Consider the following 26,184-nt stretch of genomic DNA (forward strand, 5'->3'; position numbering starts at 1 on the left):
GTCATTTCCTTTCGCATTATGCTTACTTGTGAATTAAAATGAATACGAGCTTATTATCGAAAAAGATGGCCTAAATCTTGATTCGAAATGCATTTACATTGCGGATTGTGATTGAGGGTTTAGATACTGAGTCTACTAGAGAGAAAAAATCCTTCTTAATTAATATTATTTCTATATAGTAGTCTTCAATCTGGATACAGCTTATCCAATTCCCCCATATCATACAGTTCATGACGGGACTACTTCGTCATGATTCCTAATCCCCATCACGCCTACCAGAGGCTTGAACCATTACCCCTTATCCGCCTTCACCCCCAACTACTTTGGGCATCATCCCCTTCCATCTACAGACACCCTCGCAATTCTCACAGTGTCTCTTCCCCTTGCCGTGAAATGAATCGAAGGGGGCGTTATCGCCCTGCACTCCCTTCCCAGCTTGAACTTGCCAAGCCAGCATCTCCATAACGACGCCAGTGGGCGCGGAGATAGGAACTAACTTCAGTTCGCGCGCCAAAGAACTGCGAGTATAGACCCGCGATCTCATGAATAGTGGGTCATTGTATCGGCTGGGCATACGGCGTTTGTAGTAGTCTATCTGCGCTTGTCGCTGTGGGGATAGTTTCTTCTTGTTACTGCTGAGCCCATCAACATCTATTTGTGCACTATTGGTGTCACTGGTATAGGCACAAGAACCGCCGTCGTCTTCAGCATCGTCCTCCTCATCATAATAATCCTCCGCACGGAAATCATTGTCGGCTTCATAATCATCGTTGGAGTCGGCATCGGAGTCGTATTCCATATCATCGTCAGGGTTGCTATCAACAGCTAACGTCTCCCCGTTATTATTGACAACCAAATTCGATTTGGCAGTGCCAGTATCATTGACAGCCAAATTCGATTCGGGAGTGCCAGCGCTTTGCTCGGTGGCATCCCCGCTATTAACGCCATCGTTATGCTGGCCTTCGACGGTCCCAATTGCCATACGAGCCATGCTAGATGTGTCCGGTATGTTGGCGGGTACACTCCATGGATTGCCCAATTCGGCGGGGCAAACTGTTGCGTCCACTGGCGGAACATACCAGGGATTGACAAAAGACGGGTAACGGGCGTGATTGCTAAGAGAGCTAGAATCTTGGCCTTGCTCCATTGGGTCCGGATCCGGATCCGTGTGTACAGTTGACAGCTCTGTAGATGAGCTGGTGCGCTCTTGGGAAGGTTGCGAGGCGTTAAGTGATCCACCCCCTAGGGACGGTTCCACTGGACCAGCAGCGGAGCCCTTGAGACTAAATTCCACTCTATCTTCCATTATCCTGAAACTGGAAAGACGATTGTATATAGACAGGCGAGGAGGTAACGGTGAATAAAGAGAGACCGAATAGAGGATGAGAAGGAGAATTAATGAGATGATATGGAACGAATGCAAGAACCGCTGTAAGGACAAGAAGGAAAATTGCTACCGGTGTCCAAAGGTCTTGCTCAGTGATATTTATCTTGCGTCATGAGCTTTGCGGGTGGGCAAAGCCCTTGGTGTGGCCTTTTGGGAGTTCGCAGGATACTCCTTAGTTCCTTTGGGAAAGGGCGGCCAACGAGGTATCCCCATCCTACAAGTCCCAGCCCTAAATGATATCGCAGCTTAGAGGGACGTTGGGAACAAGAGATGATTAGAATCAGAATGCTTCCAATATAATAAATGGTGTTCGAGGGCAACTTCTCATCTGTTACGCAGTGAAGAGTTTGATGCGTTGTGGTACAGAATTGTGCAGTCCAGTTGCCCTACGCTGTAGAAATGGGAGGACCAGCAAGCTGCACCCGCGATGAACAATACAGGTGACTCACTAAAGTACAACCCCATAAATGTTCTAGCTTGAAAATATTTATTTTGGCTTATTGGGTATCAAGTTTTAAAGAGTGCAAGATCTTGAATGTCTCAAGAAGGGATAAATCCATGACTCTGAGATATTCTGGGACATGATTTGGAGCGAGGTACTTCCCGCCCAAAGGGAACGCGCTTGAAAGATGGCCAAAAAGAACAGATGGTGCGAAGCTGTCCTCGGCTAGTTAGGGAGATAGCTCCACGATGCGAACGAGTCGTGGATCGTGGAAATACTTAATATAAGAAACGATGTACGTAGATGGATCATGGTTCATTGAACAGAATACATGTAAACCATGACAAGGTGTTGAGAAATAACCCATTTCTCTCATCAACAAGTCGGAAAGCCCTATATAAAGGGACATCCTTCAGTCCGTAGAGCGTACGTATGTTGTCGAGAAGAGCAGTTTAAAACCAGCGCTGCTTTCCGAATTATGTATTCTGCAAGTTTGTGGCCGGATGTGATCGCCTGAAGATGTGAACAACCTACCTAGCTAGGTAGGTATTATATTAGAAATATGCGGCTTTCTCTTCGGATATAAAGCTAGCTTAGGACACCCACACTCTCCTCTACTTGAAAATAACATATCCTGGGCCATATTTTCGAGTACTAGAAGCTCTTGTATTGCGCAAGCACTTAAATTAATATATACTTTACACCTTATACTCACAATCGACCTAGGGAAATGAGTTCACTACTATTCGACCTCATCAGCCCTGTTCCTAACCTAATATTAGTAGGTCGTATAACCCCCGCCCTAGGTGTACATAGAACAGTATTTCTTTCCTTCCTCGACCCATCGTTCTCGTGGAGTAAACACCCTATTGTAAGTTAATATGAGACTTAGTTTGCTCTGCTACGGTCTTAACTTACCAAGAATCTCCTTGCCTTGTAGCATGGTAGACCTCGTGAGTAATTGCACAAACTCCTGCCTTGTCTAATGGCCTAGTGACATTAAAGTCGTAAAGGAACCATCAGTTTATAGGATTCACTGAATCAAATTTCGGAAGAAAATGCATAGCATCAGGCATTCGGCTTGCAAGTCTTTATTGAATGGTCGATGGAGAATCTGCTGACAAAAGTCGCGCCCAAGATAGTAAACCCGTTCTACGGGTTTTGCTAGAATATCGGTAACACATACTCGAATAATAACTCATAGGGGATCGTTGTTCATTTCAAGTTCTTTGATTGAGAACAAAAGGTTGAATTGTAATGTTGAGGCGGAGTACTTCGTAAATGAGTTCTAAGCGAGTATGAGCAACTATTCATCATGTGACCAGCTCACGTGAATCCCCCCCCTTTCTTGAAGTAGGTACCTAGGTACCTAGGTAGGTTGGTAGGCAGGGTATTAAGCGAGAGATATTGTCTTATTAATCTTTGATGCTCGTTCGTAACTATCCGAAAGGGGCTTAATCCATTTAGGTTCGGGGGGCACATGTAGTAGAAGTGCACCAAGAAGAGAGATGGAGAATAACAGAATCAAGAGTGACTACAATAGCTGGTTGTCAAACTTGAATCCGAACTTGAATGAAACCTGTTTTTGCTCGGAAAGTTGAGTAGGGCTGTTTTATCGGCAATATTGCAACGAAGCCGTACCGACGCACTATTTGCTACGTTCGTCTATATATGTAGGAAGCTATATACAATGTAACGCTGCGGTATTAAATCCGTTCCTAGGACGCCATCCCCCCAAGGCTGGCCTAAACTACAACCGGGGCGGAAACCCTACCAGCCAGTTGATATTCCCTCATCATAGCAGGAGATGCACATACACTCGACATGGAATCAGACATAGCTTGCGAGCCAAGTCGAGGGTCGGGAGTAACTGATAGCCTACTCGTGCTAGCGAGAACGGTTCAGTTGCCGCCTAGTTTCCCTTTCGATTGGTAGTATCCAAAGTCCACTTCCGCAATAAGACGATCGACGAAGACTGACCAATGGGATATATTACATCTGCGTGTCTCTCCTGCAATCTCATCCAAGGAAGCATCCCTGCCGGCCTAGGCGTAGAGGACTTGGGAACCTAATGGTGCCTACTCTTTGCCGGAATCAGGAGCAAGATGGCCTTGGGAGGATTTCGTACCGCACGACGCGTCTAATCGACTTCGTTTTCCGTTTCTTGAGTTTTGAGTGTTGGGCAGCGGCGTTTGAAAGAAACAGAAAACTAAGTCCCGACTAAACGTCGTCTATTATGCATACGCCACCCCAGATCTGGGCGTCGTAACCTCAACCGGATCCGCAAGCTTCAACTGTCTGCTCACCATCGGCCCAGCAGCATAGCTCTCCACCTCCCCAAATCGCACTCGTCGCGTCGCCATACTCTTGAGCAACTCCGGCAACGGCGCATTCGAACCCGGTCCACGCAATAGCGGGGCGTCAAACGCTTTGGCGGTCTCCATCGGATTCAGCGTCACGTCGCGTCCTAGCTCCCACCACCCGATGAACATGGGTGTGATGAGTACGACGAATACGGTCGTCAGAAGCGTGCTTGCGATGAGAAAGCGGTAGTCGGAGCGGTGCACATTGAAGTTGCTAGCTTGTTCCATCACAAGGAACTGCGGGGCGGGAGGGGAGCTTGTGTTGCGGAAAGGAAAGCCTGCCGCGGGCAGAGAGATCCGGAAGGCCATCATGTTGAGAGAGGAGAGGATATACGAGGTCGGGTCTGTCCAGTTTGAGCCGCAGGCGCTGGGGACGGTGATCTTCTGACTGTCTTCGAGGCCGGAGAGGTTTTGCGGTGCGAAGTTGATGAATTGGTTAGAGAGAGTGTCTGGCAGGGCCATGTAGATGCCGTTTCCGCCGCCAAAGATATAGGTCGCGTTGGCGGAGAAGAGGCTGTTGGCTGCGATGTACATGCCGCCCAGGGTCCAGGTCGAGAAGTCGCCACCACCGTCCACGCCGATCATGGGCGGCGTCGGCTGGAATGACTGTGTTGTGCCATTACCAAGTATGTCCCCGATTGTGAGAATATTTCCGGTGAGTTTGACCGGGTACCGCAAGGTGGCAGGCACCAAGTAGCAAGTTCTCTCTGTCCGGATGCCAGAACAGGAGCTGCCGTCGCTATTGTCAGTATAGGCGACGTTTAAGACCATCTGGCTGGAAGCGTTGACACGACTGGGTTTAAGGCCAAAGTTGACGCTGAACGGAGAGACGGTTTTGCCCAGGTAGTCGTACATGTTGTACATTATCGGTCCGCTGGTCGTGTTGCACTTGGCTGAAAGCCCACCAGCGTCAACATAGCCTGTGCAGGTATCGTTACAGCCCGAGAAGCCGGTGAATATGGGAGCCTGGCTGTTGTGGTCGTTGAAGGCGGAGATCATGTGCTGTGTCATGACTTGGTCGGTAGTGCGGCGGCCGATTTGATACCCCGTAAAACCCCAAGGAACCTCGGGTGCGATTGGAGCCGTTACATTGACCGGGAACGTTCTCGGGATAGTAATGACGCTTGAGGCTCTTTGGATCAAAGGCTGGTCGATGACCATGACGGTCACAGCAATGGTTCCCAACGCCACGAGACTAAATTGTCGACCAGAGAATAGAGCAGGCAAAATGCCATCAGCATGATCCCAATGATTATGCAGGTCCGTAATTGTGCCTCCCCGGAGCGCTTTGCACCACCACGCTATCTTCACGCCCTCGCTGAACGCAAAACGCGCGAGCATATTGGTCCCCGACATGAAGAGCGCGAGATACACAGTCGGGGACACAGTCCAAGCGGAAGTAGGCTGGTCGTCCGACTTGACAAGAACTACAATCGAGGCGATTATGAAAGCTAAACAGCTAAGAAGAGCCAAGGCAGCTCGATAAGGGAACTGTTTCCAGAATCCAGGCGACCACACGTCGCCATCATGCCGTTGTAGAGCTGGAGCATCTGGTGACGAGCTTGGCTCTGACTCGGACTCGTTCGTTTTCTCGGAAGGGTGCTCTGGACTCGACACGGGGTGGATTGCGACGGTGCTGGCAACTGATTTGCTTGGAACCGGCTGTTCTTGTTGGATAGCCTTTTGCTGGAGATCGTAGCCGCGGTCGCCATCGTCGTCCGGGAGTTGTTCCACATCGTCTAGCAAATTGCCAGACTCGGGCTGCCGAGACATGATGATCTAGTTTGCCTACCAGGGCATAAGTCGGGAGCCTCACGAGAGCCCTTTACCTGGAGACAGCTCAACGAGATGTTGAGCAGAGGGGGTGAAGATTGTCGAAGCGCTGAGACTCCGAGCGGCTGGTCTAACCAGGTGAATCACTTGGCAGCTTGTTATTGCACTACGGCCCAACCGGAGATGCATCTATTTTCAGAGGCCTGTTAGCATATTGTATAGCCTCTCTCTTCTCTCTCCGGAATAGCTTCTGTCCGCACTTGCTCTCATATCATATTCAGTACATACCTGCGATTGACCAATATCTACTCTTAATCATCTCGAACTTTGGACATGCACCTCATCGTCACCGTCCGCCTGCTGCTGGCCACCGTCTCTCTAGCATTTCCGGTGCGATGCGACCCCGTCGCGAACCAAGGGTTTACATTTCCACGAGTCTCAAATCCTTCCATCCCGGACGTCTCCAACCTCACGGTCCGCAACAACGACAGCATGGTCGTGGAATACACTCAATTCGCGCATACGACCGCAATTGGCATCGATATGGAGTGCAACAAGTCAGCACAAGCCGCTGTTCGAAACGAGGTCTACAGTGATGGCTGGACCTCGAATGGACCCTGTGAGTGACTCCCAAGGGTGATAAAGCTACTTGTGTAGTTAAATTGAGGCTATTGCGTTGCATGTGCTGACAAGTGTCGTGGTGGCAACAACAGATGAAAACAACGGTAAGATCAAGTGGGATTTTAATATCAGCCAAGCTGATTTAGACGCGAATCTCACCTTCTGTCGGTTCCTGCTCTTCAACGAATCCATCGCTAGCTGTTCATGGGGTCCTTGGGGCCTGGTATCCCAGAAGAAGTCAGCAAACCATACCATCCCGCTCTTCTATTCCCCCATATTCCGTGTCCTTGCATACAACAAGACACAAAAGCCGGCCCTGTGGATCAATGTGGAGGACAGAACGACATCGTCGAGGCTGCCGTCGACAACTGCCACATCAACTGTGAATGTTACCTGTCCGCCATCAGGCATCCCATCACTGGCTGGTCCGGTGTTTAGCAGGCAGGATGGTGTCTGGCCACCGATGGCGGAGAACCTTACATTTCCGGTTTACTCCCTGGATGACTAGGCGTGATCTGACAGCATTCGAAGCCATTCTTGCAGCAGTGTGGACGAGTGTGCGATTTTGAAAGCAGCAGGTACTATTTTGTTTATCCACCCTCCAACCCGCCTCCAGCTGCTGGATTGCAACATCCAGCTCTATCGCTAGCTCCTCCGCGATAATGATGAGCCATTTGACGTCCATCGCTTCACGACGCACTGGCCTGAAGGTACTTGAACTATTACACGCCCCTCGCGTCGTTCGTCAGGACCATCCTGCGAAGCACTAAGCTGGGAGCTGACGCCATGGAGCTGTATGGTCATAAACTTAGCCTAGCTGGGAGGATACCCGAAAATGAAAGGCTTCTTCGAAACTTGGTGTGAAGATACACCTTTCCTACGCCCCAGAGCTGATTGTATCTAGCAGTCAATCTCCTCAAGTCGTGGTAGCTGAGACTAAATTGGTTTGGGTTGTACTAGCGTATGGTGGAGTGTATGGGGTTTTTGTATACAAATCGTTTTGCTCCCGGATTTAGTACATTATGTCGGAGAATTCGGGAGTCGTATATTTCTAGTGGTAGTACTAGAAGCCGAAGTAGTTGGGATTGTGGTACTCAAATTCGGCATACTCCGGCCTGAGGTGGTAGGAGCAATAGGACTAGGAATATGAGTAGTAGAACTTGGACCAGTAGAAAATTCTGGTTGATCTGAATATTGTTCTTGAGAATCGGCTTTGCTATTTTCAAGAGTGTACTCTGTACTACTCTATCGAGCCGCTGTGATATCGGAAGTGCGATTAAATGCTGACCTCACAATGCAACACACTTTCTTGCGGGGTAGTTTCTAGATTCCGGATTGTTTTGGGTTATGTATTTTTAGGTATCATTAGTCTGCGGATCTATTGAGAGAGGGCCCATAAACCCTCCTGGGCCGAAGTCTTAGGGAGGAAGGAGTCTTTTTCTCAACCTCAGGGCGCGATGATATGTGGTAAATCCGAGATCTTGGCTTTGTTTGTAATTATCGCTTTATATCTTTGACTTTCACTTCTCCACCACCTTTGCCAGTCTTCTTGGTTCCCTTCCCATAACCCTCAACACCAAGTTCCTTCATGGTCTTCTCTACCAATTGTACGGCTTCGAGACAGACATCCTCTCCAACTCTCCAACTCCGCAACGGAACACCTTTTGAGTCAAGAATATATTTCGCACGCTTCCACCGTCGTTTCCAAAGCTCGAGCTTTTTGTTGACAGGTGTCTCGTCGTCGGACGAATTAATATTACTCAGCGACGTCCTCTTGGTGACTGTCTCCGTAGCCGCCTCGGCATTAGCCCTCGGGGGTAATGGAGGTGGCTTTTCAGAACCAGAGTTTGTCGGTCCTCGTTCCTGTTCCCTTTGCCCGGGAATATAAGACCTGACTTCAGGCAGCGAATTGTAGGCTGCTGTGACCTTCTGGCGGGCGCTCGAGATATAGCCTTCACTTGATGAACCGAGATCTGCAGGGTTCCGAGGTTGTGATGACGGATGAGAAGCGGCATTAGCCAGGGGTTGACTACGACGTGGTGGAGGAGGTGGTGGAGGAGTCTTTTTGGTGTCTAGCTGTGACTCAGAAGTTAGATCAGTTGTCGATCTGCCTCGAAGTGCGAGAGGTTTAGTCGGCCGAGGTGGCGGTGCTTTTCCAGCCGCTTCTGAAACAGGTTTTCTTTTTGGGGTTTCCAGTAATTCAAAGGTGGATGCGGAATGAGGCATTACACGGCGATGAGGCTTATGTACGCTTATTTCCTCGAGTTCCTCCTCAAAATCAATTAGTTTTCCCAAGGCCGGCCTGTCACTCGTCTGAGGTGGGGCTTCAGAAACTGCCCTTGGAGGAATCGGAGGCCGATACTCGCTGATATTGGGTGTTGAAGACAGCTGTATCCTGCTATCTGAAGAGTGGCTCCTATCTCGCCGACGATCCCCGCTAAGGGGCCCCATTGAAGGGTCAAAAAATCCATGATTGTCTGGGGTCGTAACATCTCGAATGAAGATGCCAATAATTTTCCCAGGGTTCGCGAGGACAACATCGACGTATACTTCCAAGTCCGCCTCACCACTGTCACCAACAAGGATAAATTTCCTCTCTGGAAAGTCTCGCATGATCTTCTCTAGGGTTCCCTTTTTTCTTTCCGCCACGGGCTCAAATATCCCCTGGAGCATCCCACTATATTGCTTTAGGTGGTATGACCCGGGAGGTAATCCAGCCTTCTGGAAAAACGTTACCAGCACAGGAAACAATTGCCACGGAGAGTTGGATACATAATGCACACCTACACCCATATCGTACATAGTATTATACCACTCCCTGACTCCACCAATAGTGAGGTCTGCCAGTTCGCGGATGAAGGTGTTTCTGAAAATCTCTCGAGCCCCGCTACTAATGGAGGAATGCTTAATGGTATCATCAACATCGCTGATGATGCTCACACCTTTTGGTTCTGTAATTTTGACTTCGTCCGTTGCCGAGAGATTCTCCGATGCAAGCACTCTTACGTGAGTGGGGATAAACTCTAGTGGCGCTCTCATGCTGAAATGACCAGCGTCATTAGTCGTTACAGTTCGAGATACGGATGACTCTTTATCGTAAAAGAAGATCGTGATAGGGGTCGATATCAGAGGGGTAGTCATGAAAGGCCCCAGCCGCGCCATCAAATGAGAATTGGCTGTCATTAGTTCTGCTTGGGTCATATCAGAAGGATGATTCCACGACGGTCGAGTGGAGAGATGGCCGGGTCCAGGAGCATCGTCAGGTGTGTGTGCTGGAGTACCGCGTCCTGACTTTGAGCGGTCATAATAGGGACTATCAGAGTCAGAGTCATCTTGGGGTCCCTCGCTATAACCTCCGCGAGCAGCGATTTTGTTCTCTCCTTCGCCCTTTTTGAGTATTTGTTCCGCCTCACGGGCAATTCTTTCCTGCTCACGCCGAGATTCATGTTCTCTATGTTTCGCTCGTAAAGACGAGACTGAGTCTGGGCTTTCATCTCTACTGGGCGTTTTAGGCGCTGGGATTCCACTTAACTGACGAGCGAGCCCAATAAGTAACCTATTCCTCCTCGTCATTGGGCCTCGATGGGGCGAGTATATCCAGCCTCGAACGTCGACATCGACGATAGCCCGGTCATCCTGATACTTCTGCCATTCTCTGTCCCAATACTCGGCATCACCCGGTCCATCTGTAGCACTATCTCGGCGAGAGGATTCCGGATTCGGTGGCTCTTTAGTATGTCTCTTTGCATATGAAGGAAATAATATAAGCTGCTCATCACCATGCGATACTATGGCCACATCCGGGAAAGAGCCTGGGATCCCTTCCATACCATCATGCTCATTGTCTCCAGCCCATTTCTGAGAATAAGACTGCTGGTATGATTGCCTAATGTCGTTGGCAGCCTTTAAATACCCCGCGAGTTTCTTCCTCCGTGCTCCTCGCTCTCGTCCTTCGCCATAGGCGCTTGCATCCACGCCACCAGGTATAGAGCCAGACATCGTCAACTTCGTCTGCCTCCCCAGCTCATTGTTCTTGTGTTGGCCGCCAAAAATTATTTGACCACGCTTCCGGAGGGCATCCAAGATGGTTGTGCCCGCGGGCTTCCTAGCCTGACGCCGTCTCTGGCGGTCAACTATGTAGTTGTAGATTCGGGACTGTGCTCGTAGTTTGTAATATGGGAGAGTGTCGAAGCGGAATCTCTCGAGCCTCTCGCGTCCCCGTCGCTGAGGGTTGGGAAATAGGTATCGGAGTAGGCTTCGACGATGGCGCGGGTGAGCAGCTCTTGAGTGTAATGGTTTAGGGCCCGCCACTTTTGATAAGTCGGCTTGATTATACGCAGATGCGCAGGTCTATTGGAACGAGGAGTGGGAGAGGCTGCACAAGGCTCACGATTAGCCCCTGGTAATTAAGGGCATGGTGCTGGGAACGCTCGTCGAATCTCTCGGTGGTAGGAATTGAGGGGGAAATAGCTCCTGGGACGAGAAATGCGAGCAAAGGGAGTTTGGCCAACGAGATAGAGATGGTCCCTCTGAGGGATATCGTTGAGATTTTGCGTAAAGAGTCGTGTTTGTAGGTAAATGGAAGCCGTCATGAGGCTGCAAAACCGCCTAGGAGGTACATGCCTGACGTATGGTGCCTGACTGGGAATTGCCGCTAAATGTCTTACAGCAGGGACATGTGCAACACATCACGCAGACTGGAATTTAGGGGCAGTAGGCTCGTTAGGCTTCGTATACGGAATCTTCTAGTGTTTGTTTATTTAACTTCTTCATCGCATGAGATCACTGGCCCTAATGTAGATCGAGACTCGTGGTCTCTGAATGTAATTGTATTAGAGTGCTAGGTACATGGGCTCGTAAGCCATCTAAACCCCGTTCGCCAAGTACGCTGAAAGTAGATTACGATATGCTTGCCGACTTATCTACCAACGCCAGAAAGTCGACGAGACTTCCAAGTCCGAGAACAGCACCAACGCCTGTAAATTGGGCTCGTACCACGAAACACCTGGTATAGTATAAGAGAGTGCGCACTGGGCAAAGACTCAAATGCCTACTTAGCCAATTCGGCCAAGCCATCGAATCATGACTCTTCGGCCGGGAACATGCTGTGTAGTTAGTTTTCTTTTTATGGCCGGCGATTATGCATTTCTTCATGTTGTTATCGAGCCAGAGGCCCAGAATAGCTCAGTACAGAGCGGAAGATACCGAATAGCCCTGCCGTTAGAGGTCGGTCAATCAGAGAAAGGAGGAAAAGGTTGGAATAAGCTCGCACAGAGATTAACTAGCGGTTGCCACCTATGTTTGTTGTCTCTTCGCAGGTATGCTGGCTGAATCCTATACAAAGTCAGCACTGTTAGCCCTTGGGAGGTAGGGGTGGTTTGGATCTAATCCGAGCATACAGTGCTCAAACCAGACTGGGGTGTATATCGCGACAACTACATTTCACATACTTCTGTTGCTGAGCGCTTCTTTGCCACACCATTGGCCGCCTTTTTCTTTTGGGGTCGGACTGGCTTGATTTCACCTTCACAAAATACGTCGTCCGGAAGATCATAACTAATCGGGGCTATCAGTCAAAGTTACCAGCCAGATGAGCGCGGGAAATGAAGAAACTCACTTCTTGGTATGAGTGACGTTCAGGGCATTGAATTCAGGCTTATATTTCTCCCAGCCTGTACAAATCTTCTTGAAGTGGTCTACTTCTGCAGAAAGATCAAGGGATTTGGCACCTAAATGTATTAGCAGCTGGGCGCGAGACCTGAATGATGGCGGGGTCCCGATGGATCCTATAAAAGAAAGTTTCGTTTCACCGCAAGGCAGGTCCAGGGATGCATTCTCGTAGGGGGCATTCTCATAGGGGGGAGGAAGACTTACCTTCCCGAAGCTCCAGTCCAATATACCAGGTAGTAGTATAAACCATACATGGTTTCTCCGCACCGTTTGTATTGGGGCCACCATTTACTTCCGCATCTTCTGATACGACTTCATTAGTGGGCTCTAGCGGAGGGGAAGGATCAGTGGTTTCCGTGGGGATATCCTTGACTTGGTATTCAAGATTGCTCTTCGCCTTCTCGATTTCTTCCTCGTTATGGCACTTATGGATCCGCTCGAAGCCCTTGTTAAAAGGGTGGGCTAGTTTAATCGATGGTTGGTTCTCGAGTCCAGAAACAAGCAGGCGAACCTTAGATTCTACCAATCCACCCCAGATGAGTTGGGCTTCCTCCGTAGAGCTAGCTGCGATGACGGAGAGGTAGTATTTATAGCCTTGCGTGAAAAACGTGTGCTTGACGAATAAATCCTTCCATTGGGCCTTGCCTGACATGATATTATCGGTGATGTCCCCACCACGCTTTAGTTCTCTCTGTATAACCTCCTTGGTCGAGTACGTGATATTATGCGTCGCGCACATTTGGGGAAATGCTGGTGTAATTATTGGCATGAGATGGCCTCTATCGCTGCCATACACCTGAGCCCAGTTAGGCAAAACGTTCAAATCGGCGTTGCAATTAGACCTACTTGAGGATTCCAAACCCGGACATTGTGCCTGCCTTTCACAATATTCTTCAACAGGACTGGTTGTGGCCATTGCCACTTGTCCATGATACGGAAGAATTTTAAAATGATGGTTGAGCTGGTGGCCTTGGGGTAAAGCTGACAGATTCGAGCTACGAGCATCGCCCAAGCCACGCCGCCGGGAAAGCCCATGATGTTGGCGTATATCGCTCGGCGCTGCGCCCACAGCTTAATTCCTCGAAGAGCAGTCCTGAAGATGGCCTTTTGCGGAACTAAATTCAATATTTCGTCGGTTACTCGAGTGCCGTTCAATGAACGTAGTTCCGATTCACTCAGCCCATCTAACACATCATCACCCTGCAACGTTGTGTCTTTCGGAACCTGGTCCTTCTCCAGGCGGGAGAAAATCAAATCGATGCTGATGCCAGAGTACACGAATTTTATAATGGGCACGAAGGAATCTGGGACAGGCGTGAGTTCGGTAATAGAACCCTCAGGTGCCATCTTCTTCAGAAGGTCTGGGAAGTATGCAAAATAGTCATCGACGGAGACGTGTTTGGGAACGACGACGAGAGTATCAATGTCCGAGCCAGGCCCAAAGACACCCAGACGAAAGCTTCCATATGTGAAGATCTTGCCACCTGCGCGTTTGACGAAACTTTCCGGCTTGCCCTGTAATCGAGTGACCTGCCTCACGAATTCTTCCGTAATGGCCTGGAGGGATTGTAAGACGACGGTTCTGCATTCAGCGGCAACCATGTTAGCAAATTGCTGGCAATGGGTATGATTCTCAGCGTGGCTCTAGGGTTGCCATCAGAGGGCTTCAGGCATACCGCTTATTTGTCTCCGACGTGCTTTCATAGTTGTTCTGTCTCTTCAACTCTTCGATAAGGGCGTTGCTGGCCTTATTCTCAGCTACCGTGGGGAGGTTAAGAGACAGCGGCGGCGTCATCCCCAACTGGGTTGCGGCAGGAGTCGCCATGCCGATAGAGGGGCACGTAACAAGGTCGCAAAGTTGAAATTGAAGTTGACAGGCAGGCGTTGGTAACAAGAAGATGCGGTTTGGGATACAGATTGGATGCCAAGAGAGGCAAAGTGCCAATGACTAAGCCGCGAGGCAACTCCTATTTCGGCGAGGCTGAGGTTGGAATCGAGTTCACCGCGCTCCACGCCCAAATTTCCAGCGAACCGATGATTTATATTTTTAGCTCAGAGAGGAAAGACAAGGTTTAGCAATATGTCATCCCCAGAATGGCAGGGAAATAACGAGACTTATAACGACGCCGAGGAGAGACGAGTTCTGTTGGGTGCGTTATCTTCCTTCTAGTGAGTTTTGCGTTCTCGTTTATCTTGTTGAAGCGGGTGTGGGAGGGGATCTTTTCAGTTTTAAAGTACATTATTTGGCGAGCGGCGGCATTTATTTGCACGTCATTTGAAGCGTGTATCTTGAAGTCCAAATATCTCTACAGGCCGTACCTACTAACGTTCCTCCAGTCAATATGCAAAAGTAGCTCATTACAATACGACCCATCTGCGAAGACAGTCATTTTATGCTCTCCCTCGAGCTCATTGGGAGCTCCTGGCTCAACCTCCATTCTCCTATTTGGAAACCCTCGATGCGGTAGACTCAGCTATTGACAAGAATGCGGAACTAGCTGCCGCTATCCTTGAGGCTGGACTTCAATCTTTTGGATTAACCCAGCCCTCTAATCAAGAGACTATTAAACAGGACGACTGGCGTGAACTAGCAACGCCAAATGATCTCGAGAAAGCACGAAGCTCCCTCCGACAGTTTTATCGCGATTGGTCCGAGGGTGGCCGCGCAGAAAGGGAAGCATGTTTTGGTCCAGTGATGCGTGCACTTCGCATTGAACGTTCCAATCGCTCCGGATCGAAATTACGGGTGCTCGTCCCGGGAGCTGGACTTGGCCGCCTCGTTTTTGACCTCTGTTGTGATGGTTTTGATGCCGAGGGCAACGAGATAAGTTATCACCAGCTGCTTGCCAGTTCATACATTTTGAATCACTGTCCCGAGGCTCGGTCACATACAATATACCCATGGGCCCACTCTTTTTCAAATCATAAAAACCGTGCAAACCACTTGATGTCCGTCCAGGTACCAGACGTGAACCCGGGCGTTACTTTAGGTAATGTTGAAGGAGCCGGTCAAATGAGCATGAGTGCCTCGGATTTTCTACTTTTATATAGTGATGAGGATCAACGGGATAGTTTTGATGCAGTTGCAACTGTCTTTTTCCTTGATACCGCGCCAAATATTATACGATATATTGAAGCTATACGAAACTGTCTAAAAAAGGGAGGCTTGCTGGTCAATGTCGGACCTTTACTCTGGCATTTCGAGAACAATGCTCCCGGTACCCATGGTCGTGAAAAGGACCCATCTCATCCATCGGGTAGCTGTGGTAAGCCGAATAGTTCTTATATGCCTACATCTTATATGCCTATAGGTACATTTGCACTAACTTAGGAAACACAGGTATTGCAGATCCAGGAAGTGTGGAATTGACGGACGATGAAGTCGTAGCATTGGTTGAGAAACTTGGATTTGAAATAGAGTTACGAGAATCGGGAATTGCAGCACCGTACATTCAAGACCCAGAAAGCATGATTCAGAACATCTACCAAGCTACCCATTGGGTAGCCAGGAAGAAATGACACATTTAGAGACAATAATATTTCATCAAATGATGTACAAAATTACTATTTCGACGCTCCCATTCTACAGCTTAGCTGTCTCAGCCTGCGTATTGCCCATTCCCCCTCTTGACCACACCTCGCCTCCGTCCACAGTAATTGTAGCACCATTGATGTGCGAACTCGCCCTGCTGGAGAGGAATACTACCAGTCCCGCAATATCCTCGGGCTTGCCCAATCTCTTGTTTGGGTTCCTGGCGGCGTGGGCCTCGAAACCACCGGTTTTCTTGATCAATTCGCTGGCCATTTTGCTGGGGAAGAAGCCGGGAGCGATAGAATTGACCAGAATATGTCTGGGTCCTAACTCAACAGCAAGATTGTTGGCGAGGTGGATGACTGCAGCTTTGGACGCTGAGTAACCAAATGTAGCGTTTGCCCCAAGTGTGCCAATACCAATACCAGCTACCGACCCAGTAATAATGATTCTTGATGGGTCGTCGATAGTGCCCCTCTTTTGAAGCAGAGGTGCAAACCTGGGGTTTCCGAGTCAGCCCAATCCTCCCTGCTTCTGAAGTACACATCTGAGAGGAAAGACTCACAATCGGGTGGTGTTGAAAACACTCTTAACGTTCAAGTCCATTACTTTGGCAAAGGCCGCATCTGGATGCGTATCGAAAGCCTCTCCCCATGTAGCACCCGCGTTTGCAAACAATATATCGACGTGATCGGTCGTCTTGCTCACATCCCTCACCAATTGCTCCACACCTTCGAACGTAGAGCTGTCCGCTGGGACGGAGATGGCCTTTGCGCCGGGGGCAAGATTAGGAAGAGCATTGAGGGTTTTGACCGCCTCTTCGCAGGCAGCGGCTTTGCGAGATGTGATGTAGACTTTGGATGCTCCAGCTTGGAGCAAACTGCATGTTCATGACGTATTAGCGACCAACATCTCTATTTCAAGGGGACGGAAAGAAGACATACCCGGAAGCTGCGGATAAACCAAGACCTCTGCTGCCACCGGTCACAACGACGACCTTCCCCTTCAAAGAGAAGAGGCTGGGGAAGTCCCTCAGCTCGGTGTCATATTTAGTTGCCATTGTCCAATAGGAGGAAAATGATTGATGAAGTTAGACGTTATAGTCAATTAATGGCAAGAATTCTGATTAATGGAGTGAGCTTAAAACCGAAGTAGTAAGTGTTAAAGAGGAGTGATAATTCGCATTCAAAATATCAGGCCGTGGAGGTTTAATAATCATAATAAGGGCCGGCGCCGGCAATCATCGCGGGGATACCGAGCTCCAAACTCTAGGATATTCCACCTCGGCAGGCTATAAATGTAAACCTAAGGCAACAAGGCACGGACCGAATTCAAGGCATCAAGGCAAAAACCAGATATAAGGCAGCAATGCAGACTCAACGCCTAAGGCAATAAGGCACATACCGAATCCAAGGCATCAAGGCATAAACCAGATATAAGGCACCATCAAGGCACAAGTGACCCCTCAAATGTCTCCTCTAGACTACGTACACCACTATTGATTCCATATAGCCTTTCCTTGTTACCGAAGGTATGAAACGAATGCGGGGCTATAAGGCTAACTGGTATTTCGATGTACTAGGCAAATGCAGGTCTCAGCCACTGTGGTCTCCTCGTATTTCGAAATACATCGTTTTACCATTTTGGAGAAAAATAGCTAGGTAAATTTTAAGCCGATAAAGGTAAATAAATATCCGCCCGTCAAATTCTATCAAATATCAAACTTAGCCGAAGGGGTTAATATGGCCTCTTATAGAAAGAACCAGATAAATGCAGGCTTTGGATGGGAAACAGCTATGTTTTTCATGTACCTGAATATATCACGTAGAATGGAAAAGGCTCCAGAATCTTTAAAATACAATATAGATATCGGTCTAAGTCTATTGGTGAGTTTCTAACTTAAGACTATGAATCAAATGGCCTGTGGCCCCTAATGTCTCTTGCTACGTCTAAATAAACTCACTCATTGTCCGTCTGCCTTTGCCTTCACCAGTTTCTTTACCTCTTCCTTTGACGCAACGGACTCCTGATAATCCGGTCTAAGTAACTCCATGGCCTCTGTCGTCCTTCCGTATGTAATGCCTCCCAATCTACTTATTGGTCTCAAAACCTACGGACAAGTTAGGGTATTGATTTTTGTAATATTGGAATAACTTACGACAGGATCAATCAAATTCTTATCGTCGTTGAGGGCATCCTCTCTGACCCAGAATCTCGTCCCTTCAATAATCGCAAGAACCCCAGTCTTCTTTCCGGGTGTGGCTCTGCTCTCGAATTCTCTAGTGCTTTCCAGCTTCCCCTCGACAGAGAAGATAGCCTCCTTGACCCTGCTTGCCTTGACAGTCGAGCAAGGTGCCGGTGTAAGCCCAGTTAGACTCCATTCCGTTTCCCCATAAGGCGCATTAATTGAGGCAGCATTTGCAGCTTCAACATAATGCTCGGAGATGATATTGATAACACATTCTTGGGACTCGCTTAAATTCCGTAACGAGTCCTTTGCGTTCTCAAACCCACAAGCAAACCCGATCGTGAATAGGGGAGGATCATGATTGATAACTTGAAAATAACTGAAGGGTGCCAAATTTGTGCTGCTCCCGTCCTTTGATCTGGTGCTGATGAAGCCAATTGGTCGAGGAATGATGCCGGAGATCAACAGTTTGTAGTTCGAAACGGAAGATCTACCCTCCTCATACGGGTCGATTTCAACGTGCGGAATGTTCAGAGTTGCACCACCGTCATTAGCCCCGTCTCCAAACTTCCACTCGGGATTGGGGGTCTGCTTGAAGTTGAATTCCAAAGATTTATCCCATGGGTCCCTGGCGGACTCGACCTTCTTAAAGTCGGGATGAGGATTGCGCTTAATATCCTTTTCAGCGTTCACTCTGCCAGTGTTGTCTTGCGATGCCATGGTGTTTCGATGCGAACTCGCTCGCCTAGTAATATGATAATGCGAGGTAGGCTTGAACGGGCTGGTAACGCGGTATAATTCATCAGTATATATCGCGGTTTAGAGGATAGCGTGCCATAGGTTTTTAATAACTTTATATTAGGCTTCACTTACGTAAATCGCCTGAGGAAGTGGCGTGCTGCCAAGTTCATGAAGGCTGTCGCAGGTCCTAGTGCTGATACCAAAGTCAAAGGGGTTGTAAATATTGCGAGAAGAAGTGTCATATTTATTTGTTTATCCTCCAGGGAACGAGAACCGTCGCAAGCCGAGATACTGCCCGTCCCGATTTCCGAGTGTGACCCCTCAACCCCGCAGCGATAAGCGGACCGGTGGATCGCTCTAGCACTTGGCGACAGTGATAAGAGGCATAAGAGGCATCTGAACCCGATATGGTTGATAAGCAGAGATGCTCAGATACATGACCAATGTCTGAATTGCGAAGCATTTAAACCCGATATCATTGAATTGATAAGCAGAGATACTCGGATACATTTCTAATATTCTGAATTGCGAAGTTATATATCTTGCAGATCTCTATCATTGATATTCAATTCATCTCATTCAATTCATCTCTCGGAAGCTAATCGTTTAGGGACCTCCACTCAATATGGCTGGCGTGCAGACTTATAAGCTTGGAGATTGGAAACTCCAGTCTGGAGAGACAATTCCAGATGCTCACATTGCTTACAAAACGTTTGGAGATCCCAAGTCTCCCGCTATCATCTATCCGACGTGGTATTCGTAAGTATATCCAGATTCTTCTCGTCCCTTCCTCGAAACTAGAACAATAAACATTGCTCTCAGCCTTATTTCTTCTATTCGGTTATACTACCGTGGGCGCTGCTAGAATGGACCACGCTGACTGCTGGAACTCTTAGTGGGAGTAAGCCTAACCTACCATATATCGAATCAACCAAAAACTAATATCCTGAAGCTATCGACAACAACGAATGGCTCGTTGGCGAAGACCATACTCTAACCCCAAAGAAGTATTTCATCATCATCCCAGCGCTATTCGGGAATGGCCAGTCGACGTCGCCATCCAACTCCAATATTAGACCATTTCCCAAAGTGACCTTTTATGACAATGTGAGAGCACAACACACGCTAGTCACGAAGCACCTGGGCATCACGCATGCTCGTGCGGTCCTCGGGTGGTCGATGGGAGCAGGCCAGACGTACCAGTGGGCCACTAGTTATCCGGACTTCATGGATATTGCGGTCCCATTTTGTGGCGCCGCCAAAACCTCGTTGCACAACCAAGTATTCCTTGAAGGGGTGAAATCCGCTCTCCTCGCGGCCCGAAAGAACTCATCGGCTGGTTCTTGCGAGGATGGAACCCTTAGCCAGGGCGAAAAGTATCGCACTTGGACTGCAGAGGAGAGAGAAGTCGGGTTGAAGGCATTTGGCCGGGGTTACGCGGGGTGGGGGTTTTCGCAGGCCTTTTATAGAGCGAAACTCTACGAAAGCGCCCTTGGCTTCAAGGACTTGGAAGACTTCATGGAGAAATTTTGGGAAACCTGGGCACTTTCTAAAGGTAAGTACAAAACCTTGCATCCGACAATGGGATATTGAAGATATCTAGATCCCGAAAATTTGCTGGTCATGCTTTATACTTGGCAAGCTGGAGATTGTTCCAACCAGGCGCCATACAACGGCGATTTCAGAGCAGCCATGCAAGGGATTAAAGCAAAGACACTTGTGCTACCCGGTAAAACCGACTTGTACTTTCCGTAAGTGGATATTCGAACATACTTCAGAATAACCTGCTGACCCCTCATAGCCCCGAAGATTCAGAGATTGAAGTTGCCAATATGAAAGACGGAATTGGAAAAATGGAGGCTTTCCCAAGTGTAAGCTGATTTGGATAAAACCTATCTCCTTGTTCCTTTTTGATTAGATGCAACAATCATATTTCAGCCCCCTTGCTTTGGGAGTTCCCCCAAGCCCCGAACGCACACCGCTGTCTATCAAATTAACTTAAAGGGGAGACTGACGCGATGTTAACCTGCAGATCTGGGGACATTGGGCTGGAGGACCTGGCGATAGCAAGGAAGATGTAGCGTGGTTGGATCAAAAGCTTCGGGAGGTCGGACTTGGCGATAGCAAGGAAGATGTAGCGTGGTTGGAGCAAAAGCTTCGGGAGGCCGAACTTTGAGCGCGGGCGAAAAAATTACCTACGAAAGGTTATATAATTTAGTAGTGGTAGGAAACGAACTGGTTGAGAGTCGGCTAGGCTTAGCTAAACTGTAACCAGCGGGTAACTCTAGGGGGCGAAGTTTAAGTAACGTATAAGGAATTCGAATTTAGTAACTCAATCTGCATTGTTTACCATATGAAAGTGTCATTATGTTATTACCCAAGAAACATTCGTGGCCAGTCTGTTTAAACCAGATTAAGCAACGAAGACAAACAACTCCAAGTAACCAAATACCGGAAGACTGAAGATATCGATTCAAGAGCGAGTAAAAGTAAAAGAGAATAAGTTCGATCAACCACCGTGCCGGGTATGCTGACTGCTCATGGGATCCTGGGGTAAACTTGGAGGCTGCCCAGGAGCTGATATCAAGTTTGGGTTGACCCCAACGTTACCCGGGGCAGTACCTCCGTAGTATTGACTCCCAGCACCTGGCTGTACTGGGGCATAAGTGGGTGCCATATTGAAGCCGGATGGCCAGGGTGCCTGCGGCGATGGCTGGGCCAGAGGTTGTTGATATTGCGGGGGGTGTGTATTGTCCCCTGAGACTGTCGTCGGCGGATTCCACCCCTGGTTCTCCTGCGGCTGCTGCACCTGGTGATAGCTGGGCTGCAAGTACTGGCTAGAGGGAGCGGGCGTGGCCAGGTTTCTAGTACCACCTTGGTACGTTTGTTGTGGAGGGGCGCTTGGCTGCTGTTGACCTTGGTAAACTTGTTGGCCAGCGTCGTTGGCCGACGACTGACCCAGGGACGCGAGGCGAAACTTCTTTTTCTTACAGTATCAACCTTGACGACCTGGCCCCCCTTGGCACCAACAGCCCCAATAACGTCCCCCCTCTTGTCGACCCACATGGCGCGCAGTCCTGATTCCTTTGCACGTCGTGCGGCATGGGTACCGAAGATATCTCGGACGTACCTTGTAAACTCTAGGTACGCATCAGAGACAATTCTGAAATGATTGACCCCAAGAGTGACGACTGCATTCGGGTTCTGGAGAGTCTTATGGCTATTACCCTGAGCCTCGAACTCGGCAAGCGCGAGGGCAGTCTGACAGGCGTTTCTGATCTGTCGGCCGTTCCACCGCTCATTCTCGCGCTCATTCCAGTAGTTTGCTGCGAAGGCCCCAATCTGGAGGTCCTCGATGTTGACCTTCCTCTTCTTTGCCTTAAAGCGGTCGTCAATCAAACCCAAATTCAGTTTGAAGACCTCGACTGTGTTATCCTGATTCAGCTCTGGGTAGTACAGACTGATGTGAATCCGAGATGCAAAGGCTTCGTCAAAGTCGCCTACTCGATTGGTGGTAAGGAAGAGAATGCCGGCGTAGTACTCAAGGACCCTCAAGAAGACTACTGGGCCATCAGCCCTGTAGAACATGACACATCTCGAATTAGAGGAAATTGCTGACCTGCTACGAGGCCATTCCTTATAAAGTCCTCCTTGGTCCTCTCTGCAAGGAAGACATCCGCCTCGTCGAGGAGAAGGATACACCCCCATCTGTTAGCGAGGGCAAAGTTAGTCTCCAATGCATCCTCTACGTCCTGTGCAGTAGTTCCCAAGTCTCCTAGTATCATGAAAAGATCGTCAGTCTGAGGTCACATGGCTTGTGTGGGAATTTCATTGCTGCTGGGGATACAGACCGCATGTTATCTGAAATAAGGGCTTCTTGAATTTCTCTGCAACCCCCTCTGTTCCAAGTTAGCGGTAAGCCAGGACTCTATCTACAAGTGGGGGCGAGTAACATACCTGCCGTGCTTGTTTTTCCGACACCGGGAGCACCGTGAAGAAGTAGAATCAATCCTTTCCCTACTCCTAGTGTTAATAATGATCAAGACTAGCTAGTCACAAGGGCCAGGAGAGGATGCTGCCTACCCTTTCCACGCACGATACCGGTCTGATCGTTCTTATTTGCTGACGATTCCTTATCACGGAAGTGCTGAGCGACGAGTGACAAAATCATCTTTCTATGCCCATCCGGGAGCACAAGGCGATCAAAGGCCGTCTTTGGCTCCTCGTCATCCTCCGTTTCCTTCCCACCTTCACCCCCGGCATTTTCGTTGCTGGGTGCATGGACATCGGTAAGATGTGTGAGATCCAATTTTGCTGTCGTAATGCTGTTAGCAATTCTAACCTAATAGGCGGTATGGAAGGTTTCAGCTCTATTAGCGCGACAGGCCAATACTGTGCTATCCTGCTACATATTATTCCATTCTAAGGCACCCCAGTATATGTTATCATACTGGTAATTCTCCTAGTCAAGATTACCCTGCACTAGACTACCCCTTTAGCGGGTGTTTTCTAGGATTTACAGGGCCTTGTACTTTGTGCTGGCCACACCACATTGACAGCGATGGGAGAACAAGAGGGAAACTAAAAGAAAAAGAAACAACCCACCCCACTTTCGACTGCGGAGAACAAACCCGAAGACACGGTAGGACATAATGGCTAGGTCCTCGTCCGATAGCGCATTCTGGGGTCTCTTGGTGTCTCTCAACAGCCGGGGAAAGATGACGACTGAGGGCAACTCATCCCTGGTCTTGGGAAGAAGACTACCCATGTATTCTTCATTCCGCTTCTCCTCCACATAAGAGTCGTCGTGGATGTTCTCACGCAGGCAACACTCTGCGTCACAGGACTCGATATCCTCCACCTCATCAGGAGCACCAATGATTGTTTCAAGGTTAGGTTTCCAGGGCTCCCGTCCGTGTTCTTCGACCACCGCGAATGCGGTCTCAAAATCCACGACCACCTGGCTCTCGACCTCATCCTTTGTTTCTAGGGTTAGTCCAGTATAGTACATATGCTTGACGCCAGCAACTTCCAGGAACTTCCTTCCTCGGTCAATGAGGCGTTGTCGGAGCGAGCAATCGGGAGCCACGGATTGGTCCCTGTTACCAGAACTAGGCTCAACCGTTCTGGCGGGGTGAAATCGAAGAGGGTAAACTTCAAGGGAAGTAACTGCCCTCTCCCCTTCAAACCTCTTAATGTTAAAGGGCTTCGAAACTGGACCCAGCTGTTTGCCATCAAAGTCCACATAGACACATTTGATTGTAATAGGTGTCTCTTCTGACTTTGCTGATGACTGGTCAAAATAGTTCCGCCAGGGGGGTATGACCTTGTGCCCAGAACTAACGACACTGATGATGCGATATGCTTGCTTCCCGTCACTTCCGATAACTTCATCTCCAGGCTTAAACAGGTACCAGATATCCGAGAAGGTGATTTTCTGGCATGCAGCGCTATTTAAGTAATCTACTTTCCGTGAGATGTCTGAGTCTATAAACTTTAGGAGGCACTGTAGATGTTCAAGCGCCACTATGGAAGTTGCTTCATCGTCTGGATCTTCGCCATCTGGGCCTTCGCCATCTTCCCCCCCATTCTTCGTCTCAGTTCCTGGGTGTGGCTCGAAAGTGACTGGCTCTTTGCTTTCTTCGTTGTGGACATCATTACCCCTAATCTCGTTTGTCGAGCTGTGTGTAAATTCTGAAGAACCAGTTTTGGCTTCGGGCCGATCCCCTGCACAGGTGCCATTTTGCAAATCGAATTTCATCTCTAGTTTCTGGCACCACTCTCGCAGTAATGGGTAATAATAGAAAAGTGCCTTGAACGGTCTAATGAAGACTAGCGGCTCTAGCTGCTTAGAGCGAAAGCTAGATATCTCAGAGCCGTGTATCTGTGCAAGAATGTCAAGAATCTGAGTGGAATGAATGCGAATTCTCTCCGGAAGTGGCGCCTTCCCAGTTATCAGCTCCTGCTTCACAGGGACCTTGTGTTCTTGGGCCTTCTCCGCCTGGCCCGAGATCTTCCCGTACCAAGTTCCGTACTGTTTGAACGTTTTGTAGTCAATGGTAGGTTCTCCCACTAAGATATTAATAGCGTAGGAATCTTTCTCCTCCACTCTTCTAAGGCGTTTGAATACGGCCCACTCAACTCGGTTCGACTCCGGCAAAGCCCACATTCGTACTGGTAGAGGCTCAACCTCGGGCTCCTCTGCTTCAACAACGGATGCTGGTCGTGGTGTGGGTTGGTCCTCCTCTTTGGAGCCTTCCTGGCGAGCACTTTCAGATGCTCGTATTCGTCTCTCCTCTTCTTCTTTACGTTGCATTTTCACAACATGCTTTCGACGTCGTTTCATGCGGCGTCTTTCAAACTGAAACTCCAGGTTCTCCCTCTCCCAATCATAATCATTTCGTAGCGTGCGCCGTCGCCATTCATACGCACCGGACAAGTCGGAGCCGTCAGTTGAGTGGTCACTATCATCACCATCGTCATGGTCATGGTAAGGGTCTCTGGCGGCCTTATGATAGTCTTGATCTATGAAATTGCGCCGTTCCCATCGCCTTCGATGCTTCCGAAGCTTCTCATTATACTCAAGCTCCTCGGAGATCCGTCGACTGAGATCGTTATCCACTTTGCTGAACCAGCTTTTCCCAAGCGCAAAGGAAGCACCCTCCTGGATGACTGCCGCTGTTCTTCGTTGTCTTTCCGCTTCCCACCTGCGCTTCTCTTGATCTGCACCGACTCTTTCCTTTTCCTCCTCCCACTGGATTTCGCGGTCTGCGGGGTCCGGGCGTACCTTGGTATGTCGCTCTAGTTCGAATAGCTTGTCCTGTAGACTCCGTATCTGATCCAAGACGCTCACATCCGCTTTGGCGGTCTTCCGAAGGGTACCGACACTTTCCTGGTCACTGTCTTCCGGTTTGTGGACGAGGACATCCTCATCATCTGAATCGGCAATTGGTGATTCTACATCTGTCTCCTTGTCGATGGATGTGGGTCTGCCAGGCCAGCTTCCCGACAGGTCGTTGTCGCTCACATTGCTGGCATTTGGAGCTTTCGGCTCAGGCTGAGGGCTTGAATCGGTCGTGGACAAAGGCGTTGGGGGAGTACTTTCAGGAAGAGATGATTCTGAGGGTTCACTGGTGGGCATGGTGGTTGCCCCGATTCGGACGGCAGTACCATCGGCTGTGGATATGCTTGTCATTGTGCCTCACCTTGAAAGAAAAGAACGCCCAACCGAGAACAGGAGACAGGAGGAAAAGAAAAAGAGGAGAGTTGGAAGGAGCGAGGTCCAAATTCAAGGTATCTGGGCAAATACTAGACGTCACCGAAACGCCTTGACGCTCAATGCTTCGGTAGTGCAAGAATCGATGCTGTCTTTATTGGTCTTGAGGTTTTTAAGCCGCAAACTTCTGCAGCACCATATAACCAAGATAGGCGGGACAAAAATACATTCTGCTGGTGGCGTATTGGGCC

The 26,184-nt window shown here is 49.0% G+C and overlaps 10 protein-coding genes across 10 annotated transcripts; 3 read left to right on the forward strand and 7 right to left on the reverse strand.

Annotated features, from left to right (window-relative positions):
- Nucleotides 1-298: 298 nt before the first annotated feature.
- BP5553_00399 (uncharacterized protein) lies at nt 299-1,306 on the reverse strand (the record flags this gene model as incomplete). Its single annotated transcript, XM_032009022.1, has 1 exon — nt 299-1,306. One exon carries the CDS (start codon nt 1,304-1,306, stop codon nt 299-301), a length of 1,008 nt encoding a protein of 335 aa, XP_031873076.1.
- Nucleotides 1,307-4,063: 2,757 nt separating this feature from the next.
- BP5553_00400 (uncharacterized protein) lies at nt 4,064-5,965 on the reverse strand (the record flags this gene model as incomplete). The annotated part of the gene is made up of 1 exon (XM_032009023.1): nt 4,064-5,965. One exon carries the CDS (start codon nt 5,963-5,965, stop codon nt 4,064-4,066), a length of 1,902 nt encoding a protein of 633 aa, XP_031873077.1.
- Nucleotides 5,966-6,298: 333 nt separating this feature from the next.
- On the forward strand, nt 6,299-7,094 carry BP5553_00401 (uncharacterized protein; the record flags this gene model as incomplete). The annotated part of the gene is made up of 2 exons (XM_032009024.1): nt 6,299-6,584; nt 6,679-7,094. The coding sequence occupies 2 exons, from the start codon at nt 6,299-6,301 to the stop codon at nt 7,092-7,094; spliced, it is 702 nt and encodes a 233-aa protein (XP_031873078.1).
- Nucleotides 7,095-8,083: 989 nt separating this feature from the next.
- BP5553_00402 (Uncharacterized protein) lies at nt 8,084-10,585 on the reverse strand (the record flags this gene model as incomplete). The annotated part of the gene is made up of 1 exon (XM_032009025.1): nt 8,084-10,585. The coding sequence occupies one exon, from the start codon at nt 10,583-10,585 to the stop codon at nt 8,084-8,086; it is 2,502 nt and encodes an 833-aa protein (XP_031873079.1).
- Nucleotides 10,586-11,881: 1,296 nt separating this feature from the next.
- Nucleotides 11,882-14,081, reverse strand: BP5553_00403 (Uncharacterized protein; the record flags this gene model as incomplete). The annotated part of the gene is made up of 6 exons (XM_032009026.1): nt 11,882-11,920; nt 12,037-12,142; nt 12,204-12,315; nt 12,461-13,052; nt 13,103-13,838; nt 13,933-14,081. The coding sequence occupies 6 exons, from the start codon at nt 14,079-14,081 to the stop codon at nt 11,882-11,884; spliced, it is 1,734 nt and encodes a 577-aa protein (XP_031873080.1).
- Nucleotides 14,082-14,336: 255 nt separating this feature from the next.
- Nucleotides 14,337-15,775, forward strand: BP5553_00404 (N2227-domain-containing protein; the record flags this gene model as incomplete). Its single annotated transcript, XM_032009027.1, has 3 exons — nt 14,337-14,425; nt 14,594-15,522; nt 15,597-15,775. 3 exons carry the CDS (start codon nt 14,337-14,339, stop codon nt 15,773-15,775), a joined length of 1,197 nt encoding a protein of 398 aa, XP_031873081.1.
- A 64-nt stretch (nt 15,776-15,839) lies between these two features.
- Nucleotides 15,840-16,848, reverse strand: BP5553_00405 (putative NADPH-dependent beta-ketoacyl reductase (RhlG); the record flags this gene model as incomplete). Its single annotated transcript, XM_032009028.1, has 3 exons — nt 15,840-16,287; nt 16,354-16,668; nt 16,733-16,848. The coding sequence occupies 3 exons, from the start codon at nt 16,846-16,848 to the stop codon at nt 15,840-15,842; spliced, it is 879 nt and encodes a 292-aa protein (XP_031873082.1).
- Nucleotides 16,849-17,751: 903 nt separating this feature from the next.
- BP5553_00406 (FMN-binding split barrel) lies at nt 17,752-18,696 on the reverse strand (the record flags this gene model as incomplete). Its single annotated transcript, XM_032009029.1, has 2 exons — nt 17,752-17,898; nt 17,947-18,696. The coding sequence occupies 2 exons, from the start codon at nt 18,694-18,696 to the stop codon at nt 17,752-17,754; spliced, it is 897 nt and encodes a 298-aa protein (XP_031873083.1).
- A 646-nt stretch (nt 18,697-19,342) lies between these two features.
- BP5553_00407 (Homoserine acetyltransferase family protein) lies at nt 19,343-20,893 on the forward strand (the record flags this gene model as incomplete). Its single annotated transcript, XM_032009030.1, has 6 exons — nt 19,343-19,476; nt 19,614-19,618; nt 19,670-20,272; nt 20,321-20,468; nt 20,519-20,588; nt 20,750-20,893. 6 exons carry the CDS (start codon nt 19,343-19,345, stop codon nt 20,891-20,893), a joined length of 1,104 nt encoding a protein of 367 aa, XP_031873084.1.
- A 333-nt stretch (nt 20,894-21,226) lies between these two features.
- BP5553_00408 (uncharacterized protein) lies at nt 21,227-25,912 on the reverse strand (the record flags this gene model as incomplete). The annotated part of the gene is made up of 6 exons (XM_032009031.1): nt 21,227-21,694; nt 21,727-22,277; nt 22,337-22,462; nt 22,675-22,734; nt 22,801-23,031; nt 23,323-25,912. The coding sequence occupies 6 exons, from the start codon at nt 25,910-25,912 to the stop codon at nt 21,227-21,229; spliced, it is 4,026 nt and encodes a 1,341-aa protein (XP_031873085.1).
- Nucleotides 25,913-26,184: the final 272 nt, after the last annotated feature.

This window comes from Venustampulla echinocandica (genome assembly GCF_003357145.1).
Source record: "Venustampulla echinocandica strain BP 5553 chromosome Unknown scaffold_0, whole genome shotgun sequence".
Classification (NCBI taxonomy): Eukaryota; Fungi; Ascomycota; class Leotiomycetes; order Helotiales; family Pleuroascaceae; genus Venustampulla; species Venustampulla echinocandica.